This window comes from Sinocyclocheilus anshuiensis, unplaced genomic scaffold (assembly GCF_001515605.1).
Source record: "Sinocyclocheilus anshuiensis isolate Anshui unplaced genomic scaffold, SAMN03320099.WGS_v1.1 scaffold1609, whole genome shotgun sequence".
Lineage (NCBI taxonomy): Eukaryota > Metazoa > Chordata > Actinopteri > Cypriniformes > Cyprinidae > Sinocyclocheilus > Sinocyclocheilus anshuiensis.
The window spans coordinates 342,181-356,180 of record NW_015540958.1 but is presented as its reverse complement, the minus strand read 5'-3'; the positions used below and the strand labels follow the sequence as shown (position 1 = coordinate 356,180).

The following is a 14,000-nucleotide window of genomic DNA, read 5'->3' as shown; positions in this document are numbered from 1 at the left end:
TTTCTTAAGCAGCAAATCAGTATATTTTTATGATTTCTGAAGGATCATGTGATGCTGAAGACTGGAGTAATGATGCTGAAAATCCAGCTTTGCATCACAGGAATAAATTACATTTCAGCATATATTAAAATAGAAAAGAGTTATTTTATTTTTATTTTATTATTTTTCATAATATTCATTTTTACTGTCATTTTGAATATGAATGTGACAGGAGCCCTTTATGAATGAACTGCAGAATGTGCACAATTACATGTTTACATTATGAAACATGCAGATATGCCATCTGCTGGAGAGATGTCTTACTGAAGCTCTTACCGATCCTAAAGTCGATGTATCCCTCTCCTCCGCTCATGATGAGCATGCTCTTGCCGTCTGGGGCTGAAGAGTCAGAGTTCTCAGTCGTACCTTCAGCTCCGGGCACAATAACCTGACCTGAAGCACATCGTTAACACGTTAGCACAGATTTGCACTTCACCAGCCATTATATCAAACACCACCGCTTTAAAACAATATGCTCAACACATTCTGTAGGAGCCAGTGTATGAGTAACCACACAGTTGCTTGTCCCCATTGACTTCTAAAGTATCAGGTTTGGACAACTTACAAAATCATGCTCTAAACCAGACCTTTCGTGAAGCTGACTTCATCAATCATGAGGCCTCCCCATCAGTCTCTATAATCAATACTGAGGCACTGTGTTACTATGTCTTACCTGGAACAGTAGCGAAGAATTTAACTGCGTCTCTGTGGCCGTGGAAGCAGAGCTGAGCGTGTGCCATGGAGCAGTAGGGTACATACGAACCCGTCATTGCACCATCCACAGTATCATCGCCGTACACTCGCACCGCCCCACCTGGACGACAGGCAATCGCTCCTACAGCCTTATGAGCTGCTGGGGAAACAAAAAGATGCTTAACCATAAGTGTGAGTGTCTAAAGCGTTTAATAGAGCACCAAAGACACAGTATCTCGCAGAGCAAATGCCTGTCAAATTCAATTGCGAAATTACTGGGAGACACTCATTAATATTAAAGCATTAAAGCAAATTTTGGCTAGATGCAGATTCACTGTTGATCAGCCCAGAAAGATGGAAAACAGTCAAGAGACTGGAAGATCTGAGAGGAATTAAGAACTTGCAGATGAAATATTGAACAAAGCTGAGCAAGATGAAGAATTTAACTGCGTCTCTGTGGCCGTGGAAGCAGAGCTGAGCGTGTGCCATGGAGCAGTAGGGTACATACGAACCCGTCATTGCACCATCCACAGTGTCATCGCCATACACTCGCACCGCCCCACCTGGACGACAGGCGATCGCTCCTACAGTCTTATGAGCTGCTGGGGAAACAAAAAGATGCTTAACCATAAGTGTGAGTGTCTAAAGCGTTTAATAGAGCACCAAAGACACAGTATCTCGCAGAGCAAATGCCTGTCAAATTCAATTGCGAAATTACTGGGAGACACTCATTAATATTAAAGCATTAAAGCAAATTTTGGCTAGATGCAGATTCACTGTTGATCAGCCCAGAAAGATGGAAAACAGTCAAGAGACTGGAAGATCTGAGAGGAATTAAGAACTTGCAGATGAAATATTGAACAAAGCTGAGCAAGATGCAGCAAAGAAGCAAAGCAATACAGGTTTGTCTCAGAATTAGCCTGCTGTCAACAGTGTTTCCCACTCACCCCTCTGACCTAGATATCCACACTGACCTACAGCTACAGGAGACAAGAAAGACAAGAAAAAGGAAGACAGGAGGGGTAAAACAGAGAGAAGTGGCCAAAGAGACTGAAACTAATGCTGCCTTCTACATCAAATACTGATGTACGCGTGTTTGCGTGTGTGATATTGGCTTACAGGCTGATAAAGGGATGGAGATGATGACACCATTTCCTGTTCCCACCCACAGCCGGTTACAGGAAACCATCAGAGCCGTGATCCTCACAAAAGAGAAGCCCAGTTTTCCCGTTCCTGTTAAAGACACGAGCAAGTGCATTCAATTGTTTATTTATTCAAAAGCGTAATATGAAAGAGCTCAAATCTTATTTCTTGTATTTTGCCAACATATACCAACATTCAAAGGTTTGGGCTCGGTAACACTTTTTTTTTTTTAAAGAAATGTATACTTTGATTTAGCGAGGATACATTCATTTGATAAAAAGTGACAGCAAAGGCATTTATAATGTAACAAAAGATTTCTATTTCAAACAAATGTTGTTCTTTTAACTTTCTATTCATCAAAGATTCCTGAAAGGTTTCCAAAAAAAAAATATTAAGCCGTTTTCAACATTGATAATAATAATAGATGTTTCTTGAGCAGCAAATCAGCATATTAGAATGATTTCTGAAGAATCATGTGACACTGAAGACTGGAGTAATGATGCTGGAAATTCAGCTTTGCATCACAGAAATACATTACATTTTAACATATATTAAAATAGAAATAGACAGTTATGTTATTAATAGACAGTTCACCCAAAAATGAAAATTTGATGTTTATCTGCTTACCCCCAGGGCATCCAAGATGTAGGTGACTTTCTTTCTTCAGTAGAACATAAACAAAGATTTTTAACTCAAACCGTTGCAGTCTGTCAGTCATATAATGGAAGTGAATGGGAATCACGGCTTTGAGAGTCAAAAAACATACACAAACAAAACCAAATTAAACCCTGTGGCTCGTGACGATACATTGATGTGTAAAGACACTAAATGATCGGTCTGTGCAAGAAACTGAACAGTATTTATATAGTTTTTTACCTCTGATTCAACGCAATGTCCGAACGGTCTCAACAGCCGGCACGTGACGCGTCTTTTTTGCTTTACGGCGGATCGCAGACTTATAAGTGCATTACCGCATAATATAATATAATATAATATAATATAATATAATATAATATAATATAATATAATATAATATAATATAATATAATATAATATAATATAATATAATATAATATAATATAATATAATATTATAATATATAATATAATATAATATAATATAATATAATATAATAAATAAATATGAGAGGTGGTCCCCATGAACCTAAAACCATATATTCACAGTATTCTCACCTAACATTTTGCTGACATAAGGTTCAATGTCCACGTCCTGGAGATGCTGGAAGGTGTGAGCGTGGAAGAGGCGGAGGGTGGAGTCTAGCCGGATGGACACCCAGATACCGTCACCCACCCAGGCCAGCTGACGCACCTGACTCTCCTTACGCGGGTGGGCGTCAAAAGACTTCTGTTTCACACAGAGAAAAATCACAACACACTGTAAAGGATCCCGCTTAAGCAATTCCATCCAATTCTATCTAATACGGAATGCAACACATTTCCTAAAATGCAAAAACTAATACAGTGAAGATTAAGACATAATTATGAACCTCTATTTTCATTGCTTTGGGCTGAATCACATAGATCTTGTTTCTGTAGCCGCACCACACTTTATCATGCACGATGGTCATGCAGCGGATTGAGTGATGCGGCCGGCCGAGGTCCAAGAGGTGGTAGTTGGTTAAATCCCACTGGCTGTCTGTAAAAGCAGAACGAGGATGGTTTTAACAATTAAAGTCAAACTGAGAGGAGTATCTGAATTATTAGTGAACTGACAGTGTCTTACCAAGACCTCTGTGAAAGATGGCCAGTGTACCGTCAGCCAGAGCCACCAAAACACGGCCCTTCACATGTCTGTGTAGAGAAATAATGGTAAAGATCACTAGAACTCATGTTTGCTACAGTGGTTTCTTTTGATTTCAACGGAATATTGAATGAAAGTGCTATTGAATAAAAGCATAGCTACTTTAACAAGTTATGTGTTCTACTGAAGAAAGAAAGTCACCTACATCTTGGATGCCCTGCAAAAATGCTTCATTTTTGGGTGAACTATCCCTTTAAATTGTAATAATGTTTCACAATATTGATGTTTTTTTATCATATAAATGCAGACAAAAATATTTTTTTAAATCTTACCGACCCCAAAATCTTGTACAGAAGGAAGTATGTGACATAAGGGTGAAGAAATGATGACATTTTATTTGTAAACTAACCATCTGGCTGCATAAACTGAAATCCCACTAAAAAAAAAAATATTTCAAAAGTTACACTGTATTCTTGAGTTTCAACTTACACAATATTCAAGATGGAATCCTTCAGCTTGACAGCATGAAGACACTTCCTCCATCGAGCGACAGATGAGTGCACGTATAAACTACATGAAAGACATTTGCCAATGAGAAAAGTTAAACTCTCAGATTGCAAAACACTGATTTTGGCTTTATCCTGAATAAAACAATTTAACAGCCAGTGTTCTCGATAAATGTAACTTTTTAATACGGTTTCATGTCACTGGAAAACTTTTGGGGATCGTCTTTAGTGAGAATAATGCAAAAAGCACAAAAAAAAGCTACAGAGAAGAAAGATGGCGCGGCTCTCCAGGAGGCTTAAACGAGCAATGAAGCTGGATTAGCGGTGCAAGTTAGCACTGATTTTGGCAGTTTGTATAGAAGACCTTTCAGTTTTTCTGTGTGTATTTGACAATAATCAAAAAGATCTGGAGATGAAGTTCATGTAGAGTTCCTTCATATAGTGAGACGACAGATGCTGAAAACACCATGAGCGTCACGCATGCTCGAGGATGTGTAGTAAATGAAACCAGCTGCTCATTCTCACAGAGAGACACAGAACAGGCAGACTGAATATTTAAAATGAAGTCACAGATGCAAGTTCATATTGCAATTAAAATTGTATTAACTGTGCGGCTCTACTTTTAATTAGTCAGATTCTGTGACATTCTGAGTTTTACAGTATCATTCCATCAGCGTTTTCTGCATCATGGAAATCAAAGGGCCCTATTTGACTTACCACAAATTTCAAGTTGACAAAAAGACTCCAGGAAACAGGTTGTCAAACTGAGATCGAAAGACAGTATGGCAAAAAGAAAAAAAACATACTACTATCCCTGACAGACCTATTTCCTTTCATAAATTATGGTGTTTAACAAAGTCTGTTGTGGCCAGATGCTGTTATGTTTGTGTATTTGTGTGCATGTATCTCACCAGCCGTTCTGAGCCCCCAGCCACATGGTGGGCAGCACGCTGCTCATCCGTTGGATCTCTTCTTTTGCCAGATTCGTCTTTCCACCTTCTGAGGCCGTATCGTCCCTGTCCTGATTGGACTCCCTGACAAGGAACCCAACCAAGGATGAGTTCCCATCCACATCTGGATATAAATCAGCAGTGATAAAGATACTGTGCCCAGCTCACCTCTGGTTATCGTTGCCTGTTGAAGGCCCAGAAGACTCTGCTCCCAGTGGGTCTGTAAACACGTGCTCCGTGTAGATTCCTGGCTGGCTGGTGTCCTGTCCCGGGCTCTCCTGCTCTTCCTCAGTGGCCTCCATAGCCTCCTCTGCTGCAGGGAGCCCATCTTCACTGGGAGCTCTGGAGAGATCTACAACAAGAGAGACTTCTGTCACGTTTACTTTTAACCCTATAAAGCCTGCTGTATCATATTTGATACGCAAATTTCTAGGGTCTTTGAGTTATCAACATGATCAAAACTTGAAAAACTTGTCAACTGACTGACAAGTAAAGGGCCTTTTAGCATCATTCTGAAAGCGTCTATCTTCAGGTTGTGCTTCACGTGTCTTTTTGCTGTGAAAAGCTTTTGAGGGACGTTAATTTGTTCAACTCTCATTCATTATTGTCTTGCATTTCATTATATGTTTTGCCCCACAATAAAAACTACAGGGGGCGTGGCGATGCAGGCTACCGAGTAAGCGGTATTTGTCTTAGTTGTTAAAACTTAAGCCGCGTTCACACCAAGAACGATAACTATAAAGATAACGATATTAGCATCCACACCAGCGAACAATATCGTCTGTTTATTCTAAGCGCACGTGCATCTGCCGCTTTAAATTCTCGAGCTCGTCACAGCAGGATTGGTTCTGATTGGCTGTCAATGTTTTTATCGTTTATCAGCTGGAAAAAATCGTTCTCATGTTGACATTTTTTTGTTTTTGTTTCTTTGGCATGTATGCTTTGAATGTTTGTAGTTTTGTATATAGTTGTGTTCAGACGAAGACCACAGAAGTTTAAACTAAGGTTATTTAAAAAAAAAAAAATTTTTTTTATAAAAAAATTACTTTATTCAACAATTCGTCTCCTCCGCGTCACCCTGTAGCGCCATTTTGGAGGGTATCTGCTGGACGTAAACAGCGTATGCTGTTTTGTGTCAGCTGCGTCACGCCGGATCTGTTTCCTACGTTGTTGTGATTTGATCTGAACGAAAACAGCATATCCGTTTTCCGGAGGGCAGATGCCCTCTGGCCTGTCTCCCGTTTGTGATAGATGTTAAAAAGATTTCTGGTCTAGGGCAGAACAGTATTATTAGTAACACATTATGAGTGTGGAAATTAATCAGGGATTGGAAAGGGAAAGCCAAAACTTTGTCGTCTATTACTCCAATACAAGGAAATTTAGATTTTCAGCCTGGAATGATGGACAATGGTTTCACATTCTGGAAAGACGTTGGTATAACCACTATAAAAGATCTATTTGAAAAGGCGGTGCTGTTATCATTTGAACAATTGAGAGCTAAATTTAAGTTACCCCAAATAAAGAGCTTTGTGCAGAAACATACCATACCTGGATTTTCTTCTTGCCCCACTCCAACAGAGCAAGTGCTCCTGGATAACAGATCTTAAGAGGTCACTAATAAAGCGATGTTATGAAGTTATGAAGCTCTTTTGAAAGGAACAAAAGGCAATAATGAGGCAACCCTAGCTATTTGGGAGCAAGATTTGGGGCTGTCAATTGATGTAGATACTTGGACACAAAATTGGCAGTATGTTGACAATATATCAATTTGTAATAGAACTAAAGAACTACAGTTCAAACTTTTACAGCGTCTCCAAATTACTCCATTACGCAGGCACAAATTGAATCCAAAAAAAAGAGGGTGACTTTATTCACAGTACTTGGAAATGTGTAAATATTAAAGCTTATTGGGTACAAATCTGTAGGAGACTAACTCTGATATTTACCGGTAATATAGGATGTGACATCAATCCACTTTATTTATTGTTAGGTGTTGCTGATAAGAATATAAAGAGCATTTCAGACAGGAAGTTGTTTAATCTTCTTACTTATGCTGCTCGTAAGAGTATTTTACTTAAATGGATCTCTGATAAACCGCCGACAGTGTCGGAGTGGCATAAAGTAATATTTGATTTTCTTTCATTGGAATATGTTACCTACTGGTCAAAAGGGAAAATGGATGCGTTTTATCAGATATGGACTCCTTTCTTTAAGTATGTAGGTCCCAGGATTTCACATACCTTTTTGCAAAACCTTGGCTTTCTGACTATTATTTAACTGATCAGAAGTTAAACTTCAAACAGCTCATCCAAACAAAATTCAGAGTCTAGACTATTGCTTCTATGAAGAGTTGTCAAAATTACATGACCTCACTGATCTTTAAGACAATTCTTACCACTTCCTCTGGCTGGACTCTGTTCTGCTGACTGTTCGTTGGCCCCTGTGCTGCCCGTCTGAGATCCTGTGCTGGACTCTTCAACACTGCAGCCCACCGCTGACACGTCACTCAACGCACCCTCACTGCCCTGAGAGCTGCTGCTGGCCAATAAAGCGTCTGGCCCCGCCTCCAGGTCCTGAGGAATCTCCTCCCCTGCAGGATAGTCTGTCTCCAAGACTCCTGGAAATCACAATAAAATACATGAACAACATTACTGGGATTATTTACATTTAATGCCATTGTCATTAGTTTCCTAAAAGTGAAATGCATTAATGATGTGAAGTATTTCTCCACTCCCATTTCCATTTGATACCAAGACGCCCAATCGCAACGTGTGACAACAAAGGCAAGTGTACATTTATAGAGGCTATTGGTTTTGCCACATCAAACATTGACTATACTGCCTTTCAAATGTCTGAAAAATTGCATGCAACAAAACATATGCGCTCACTTACAGAAATTCAGCTTGATCATTTCAAGTGAAGCAAAAATATTGTGTTCTAAGTTTCTCTGGTGTCTCAGTCTAAAGCGCTATCTAGTGCCATTTGTCACAGAATCATTAACAATGATCTACAATTAACATGTTCCAAATTAAATATTAAACAACAGGTTCTTAGATTACCTAGTGATTTTTCTTGAAATTTTGAAGGGGGTTTCAGTACAATGTGCGGCTGCACAATTAATCTTCTGGGGAACACAACATGCACCAGGTTTACTTTATTTCCACATTTACATAACGTACAATGTTTTTCTTGAGGCAAGGTTACAGTATTTCACCAGATATTGAAATGAGAAATGTTTATAAACCTGTGGTCAACTAAACATTATTTTACTTTTTACTTTTATTTTGCAGTTTTCTGCCAGAAAGAAGATTTAAATGCTGGGAAGTGAAGAAATAAAGATACAAAAATATTAGCATCGTAATTTTACTATTGTAGTAAATGAAATTATTAATATAATTGATATTATTTTTTTCAGTACAATTAACTACAATAGTATTATAAAAAAGTTTTAATTAGTCTTTTAGAGTTACAATAAAAAAAAAAATAATAATTTATTTATTGGTTTACTAAAATGTGTGAATATAATATGGACTGAGACACTATCACAACTAAAATGAGTTTTGAGCCATATTTCAACAAACAAAGTGAATGCAAAGAGACTTCTACTCCATTAAGTTTGGACACTTTTTAAGTTTTAAAAACAGAGTAACTATTTCTATTGAAATCAAAGTGTGGTCAGTCTGTTCTTTTTGCCTGGATGTCTCAGCAGCATCAATATAAAGATGTTTTCATGAAATGTTTATCATAACGCAGCTCAAATCATCAATCAGAATGTATGACAAAATCACAATAGAATTTTTTGGCCAAATCACACAGTTCTAAAGATATCAATAATCTGTAATAACTGCATTTTGTATTAGTTTATCGAGATGTAATGATAAACTATTTATGCCCATGACTGAAAGAAACATGACAAAGATGAAGTGATAGATTACTGTTATGAGGGGTGTAGATTTCTGACCTGGTACGCTGGCGATGCACAACACACATGAATTACAGACGTAGAAGCTGTCGAGCAGGTCATCGGGCCGCGTCACATCCATGATCATCACCTTTGTGGAGGAGTGTGTGCTCGTACAGATCCAAACGCGACTGGACATCTCCACATGCACTGTCTGCTCCCACTCCTGCTCCTGTCAACACACACAATATCACTGCATGAAGAACCAATGCTGCCTATGAATGTTGTCTTTATGTGGGTCTGATCCATTTTTATACATCACAATGAGAATCCATCATGAGAATCCAAGCCTAGTTGAAACGACCACTTTTTTAGTTTTTTATTTTGTGAAAGTCCACTTACAATGTTAGTCAAGATTTCTTACATCAAACCAGTCTTTTATGACAATTTTGCACACTCTCTCTGATTTATAGGTCTGTGCCATTGTGCCTTTCATGGCTTCTATATGTAAATGAACTTTATTATAGTTTCTTCGCATTTCAAATAATTCAAATTTAAATACTGAACAGGGTATGTAAATGTGGGTGGTCATATGCTAATGAGCTCATACATATGATTATTGTGTTCAAATACGACTACTTTCTACATCAGCTCTTTTACTTCAAACAAGTCCATGTTTTCCACAATATGACTATGGAAATCTTTTACCTTAGGTTCCTGCTCCAGCTGATCTAGGCTGCTCTGGGAGTCTTTCCTCTGTTTGGAGGCGTCGGTCTCCACCGCAGACTCTTCTCCAGAAACGCCAGAGCTTCCCTCACATGAGCGTCCACCTGACAGGTTCACTCCAGCTGCACACAGGAGCTGCACAGGGGAAATCAGCAGAAATATTAGAGGCTGAAAACAGCCTGAATTCATATTGGTGAGACTTCATAAACCTATTTCGTATTTTCTTAAACAGAACTACTGAAGTATGGCAACAAAACAGTTGATTTCAATTATGATTTTAATTTATTCATCTTTCTTCACCTTCATAGAAGCATCTTTCTGCTCCAGTGGCCTGAGACAAACAGGAACAGGAAGGTTTATTTTGTTCTCTGCATGGCCACCATTAGCAACCTAAAAAGAACAGGATAACAGTACAATTATAGATGATTTTTATTAAATGTAGAAAATGTGGAATTAATAAAATATAATGTTGCAATGTTACAAATAGTTCTTAAGTGCAAGATAATAGTACAATTTGAAAATATGGAATAAATAAAATAAAATATAACAACTTAAAAATAAAACAAACAACAAAGTAAAATAAAATAAAACAAAAATAAATAAAATGTTACACTTTTTCAAAAAGTATAGATTGGAGTACAATTATAGATAGATATTTTATAAAAAAAAAAGATCAGTAGAAAATGTGGAATTAATAAAATAAAATATAACAACTTAAAAATAAAACAAACAAAAATAAATAAAATGTTACATTGTTTTTCAAAAAGTATAGATTGGAGTACAATTATAGATAGATATTTTATAAAAAAAAAAGATCAGTAGAAAATGTGGAATTAATAAAATAAAGTAAAACAAACAAAAAATGTAAAAGAAAAAAATAAAATAAATAAAATGTTACAGGACAATTAGATATTTTACAAAAATGTCTGATCAGGTACTGAAGATGGTAGAAATTAAAAATAAAAAACACAAAACAGTAGCACTGTGATTTGCTTAGCTGCCTGCTGTACTAATAAATATATTATAATACTGAACCTATAAAATAAAATAAAATTAAATTAAATTATTTTTATTATGTATAATCATATGCACATAACAGCATTGTGACTTGCTTGGCTGCTGTACTAATAAATATAATTCTGGATAAAAAAATAAATTAAAATAAAATAAACAGTAAAATAAAATATTGTATTGTATTGTGTTGTATTGCATTGTGTTGCATTGTATTGCCTTGTATTTTCCAGGGAGACTCCAGCCATGTGCTGTAACCCTGCCGTCCTCCTTCTGCACGTGGGCTTTCACATGCTCGTATTGAGCACGCTTCTGCTCCCGGCGGGACAGAGAACCACTCGAGTCCACCCTGATGGAAAAATTCAAGAAAAAAAGTGAAGACGCGTGATGAATTATGTAATGCTAATTAACACTTTGGTGTGCTGTGTGACGCCAGACAAGAATATCTTCATATTCTGGATTTACATGGATTTCAACTGGTGGGTCTTGATACCAAAACACTGTATGTGAAAATACAAAGCTAAACGCATATTATAAAATGCAACTACTTATATAATACTTGACACAAATACATGCATTTCATGTAAATATTAATCAGTTTCAAGTTCTGATTTTAGGAACATTTTGGTTTCACTACATCTTTGTTGCTGTATTGGTTTGCCAATAATGCACATAAAAAAAATTGCATCCTGAATTTTATTTTACTTAAAAACTTAATATGTTTGACAAGGTTAAATAGAGGAGTTACTCTTCTTTGAGGAAGTCGAACGCTTTGGACTTTTCTCTTGGGAACTGGGAGAAGGTGTTGCTCTTTTTCATGATGCTGGGTGGGTTGTACTTGACGTTGGACGGTAAACCTCTCGCTGTGTTGCTGGACGCTGAGGAACTGAACAGGCGACTGAAGCTGAAACAGGACATAGACAGAGACGGGAGTGAAGAGCCCGAGCTCACATTTGTGATCTGTGTGACTAGCAGTTGAGATGAGGTCTTACAATTGCCTGATGCTTGACCTCTTCTTCTCTGCAACTTCAGAGTTTTCCCTTGAAGCTCTGTGGAAAAACAAGACACATCACTGTAGGAGAGCCGAGAGCAAGCAGACAGTCTCCATGTGGCGGCGTGGGGTTTTTGTTCAAGAGCCAGAAAAACTGCCCTACTTTCTTGGACAATTAGTTTGAGAACAGATCTCAAGCTGAGCGTAAAAAAGCACTGAAGACAGCAGAAATAAACAAACAGTAACATCGTCATTAAAAATGTGATTTGCTTGGCTGCTGCACTAACAATTATATTGTAATTCTAGACCTATTAATAAAATAAAATAAAATAATAAAATAAAATAAAATAAAATAATGCTCATAACCATCTGAAATTAAAAAAGGATAGAAAAGAGCCACTGTTTTCTATTTTGGACTGTAGAGCAAATTAGAGCTATCCTTTCTTCACAGTACCGTGTTACAGTTAAATGTTTACCGGATCATTTCCGTCCACCTGACGGCCTCCTGCAGCTCCATCAGTCTCTCCTTGTACTGGTTTCGCTCCATCAGGACTCGGGCCATCTCCACCCGCGTGAACCTCCTCCTCTGAGCTGTGGGCACATCGCTCTGCGGACACGGAGTTACATACTGTATACCATTTGAGCATAACAATTATTATTTTAACATGTATTAGTCAATGCATGTTGTTTTAAATAAAATAATGTAATATGGTGAACTAGAAAATAAATAGTTTATCTAAGAATGTATTTTGAATATGTATTGGAGAGTAAGGGTAACATTTACTGTTGCAAACAGCTTCACACAAAGCTATCACATGACTTCAGAAGACCTGTTTAAATGCTTAGAGCTGGTAAGATTTTTCTAAAGTTTTTGAAAGAAGTCCCAACAGTAAAAACAGTAATACTCTGAAATATCATTACAATTTAAAATAGCTGTTTTCTATTGCTTTATTCCTGCATCATTACTCCAGTCCTCAGTGTCACATGACCCTTCAGAAGACCCTTTCTTCTTATTATCAATGTTGAAAACAGTTGTGCTGCTTAACATTTTTGTGAAAATCATGATTTTTTTTTTTTCAGGATTCTTTGATGAATAGAAAGTTTAAAAGAACAGCATTTAGTTGAAACAAATGTCTTTTGTAACAATATAAATGAAAGCACTTTCATTCTGATCAATTTAATGCATCCTTGCTGTATATCAAATTATTGATTTTATGTCGTATTAATCTCACTGACTCTTATATTTATTGTGATACGTAAATATTAATACTCACCTCATCTTCCTCTTTATTATTGTTCTGTTTGGCCACCTCTGCCTCTGCTTTCACTCTGTGTTATGAAATATTCTTATGAGTCCCTCATTTTCAGTGCAACTGTACAATCTAGTAACACATTTAATTACACAGTCCAAATAGCAATAGCTTCTCATGAAAAAAGACGCACATTAATGTGATAAACCACCTGTGGCTATTAACCTGAATACGTCATGTTTGATTTATTTTCAAATTCAGCTACTAAGGCATGATAACTAGAGCCGGAACAACTGCATATGAATGCATCCCTCAGGCGTTTTTGTATTATTTGGTCGAAACAAGGACTCACTTTTTGAGTTCCTCCTCCAGCTCCTTGTTTTTCTCCTCTAGTTTAGCTTTGGCCTGCAAAACCGCATCCAGCTCCCCCTGAAGGACCTCCTTCTCACAGGAGAGCTCGTCCACACGAGCGATCAGATCGTTCTTCACCACGTTCAATGCATTTCTGTGCACACAAACAAGTCGTCTCAACAACTAAGCAACATAAACCAGTAAATAAACTGTAAAGAGTTACAATATTACTCACTTTGTCTCAAGCAACTGCACATTTTCCTGAATGAGATTCTCCACCTCACGACCCATGCCTGCAGAATACATCACAAAAAACTCTAATAACACTACAACCGAGGCAAACTGATGACAAAGCAATAATGTGATGATAATAAAAACACTATTTAAAGGGGTCATATGATGCACCAAGAGCTTGTAACACTCCAAAGAGAAAGGAAAAATTGAAATCGCATCATATGACCCCTTTAAAGATTCAAAACTTTGGAGATGAGTTTTATGTGCCCTGTGTTTTCAGGTTAGACAGGCCGTATGAATGGTCTTACCAGACAGACTCGGGTGTGAAAGCGCATGCACTGTGTGTGTTCGACAGAGAGACAGACACATGGAGAGTGAAACAGGAATGGACAGCTGTGAGGTGAGAGTTAACAGGTCACAGAAAAACCAAGAGATGCTGGAAAG

At 37.5% G+C, this 14,000-nt stretch overlaps 1 protein-coding gene across 2 annotated transcripts in view; it reads right to left on the bottom strand.

Annotated features, from left to right (window-relative positions):
• Positions 1-258: 258 nt before the first annotated feature.
• LOC107690005 (C-Jun-amino-terminal kinase-interacting protein 4-like) overlaps positions 259-14,000 on the bottom strand; it is a 30,502-nt gene continuing 16,760 nt past the window's right edge. The window contains exons 11-31 of one of the 2 annotated variants that reach the window (XM_016488234.1): positions 13,558-13,615; positions 13,324-13,476; positions 12,996-13,050; positions 12,198-12,328; positions 11,723-11,779; positions 11,479-11,634; positions 10,950-11,079; positions 10,020-10,109; positions 9,702-9,854; positions 9,054-9,219; positions 7,488-7,709; positions 5,261-5,444; positions 5,054-5,176; positions 4,126-4,206; positions 3,619-3,686; positions 3,383-3,531; positions 3,069-3,240; positions 1,852-1,965; positions 1,680-1,712; positions 713-892; positions 259-432 (exon numbers count right to left, since the gene is read on the bottom strand). In XM_016488234.1, the coding sequence (XP_016343720.1) occupies positions 260-432; positions 713-892; positions 1,680-1,712; positions 1,852-1,965; positions 3,069-3,240; positions 3,383-3,531; positions 3,619-3,686; positions 4,126-4,206; positions 5,054-5,176; positions 5,261-5,444; positions 7,488-7,709; positions 9,054-9,219; positions 9,702-9,854; positions 10,020-10,109; positions 10,950-11,079; positions 11,479-11,634; positions 11,723-11,779; positions 12,198-12,328; positions 12,996-13,050; positions 13,324-13,476; positions 13,558-13,615 (2,648 nt within the window). In that variant the 3' untranslated portion in view covers position 259. Of the gene's footprint in view, positions 433-712; positions 893-1,341; positions 1,713-1,851; positions 1,966-3,068; positions 3,241-3,382; positions 3,532-3,618; positions 3,687-4,125; positions 4,207-5,053; positions 5,177-5,260; positions 5,445-7,487; positions 7,710-9,053; positions 9,220-9,701; positions 9,855-10,019; positions 10,110-10,949; positions 11,080-11,478; positions 11,635-11,722; positions 11,780-12,197; positions 12,329-12,995; positions 13,051-13,323; positions 13,477-13,557; positions 13,616-14,000 lie in introns of those variants that run through there. The other variant, XM_016488233.1, reaches the window with a different exon arrangement.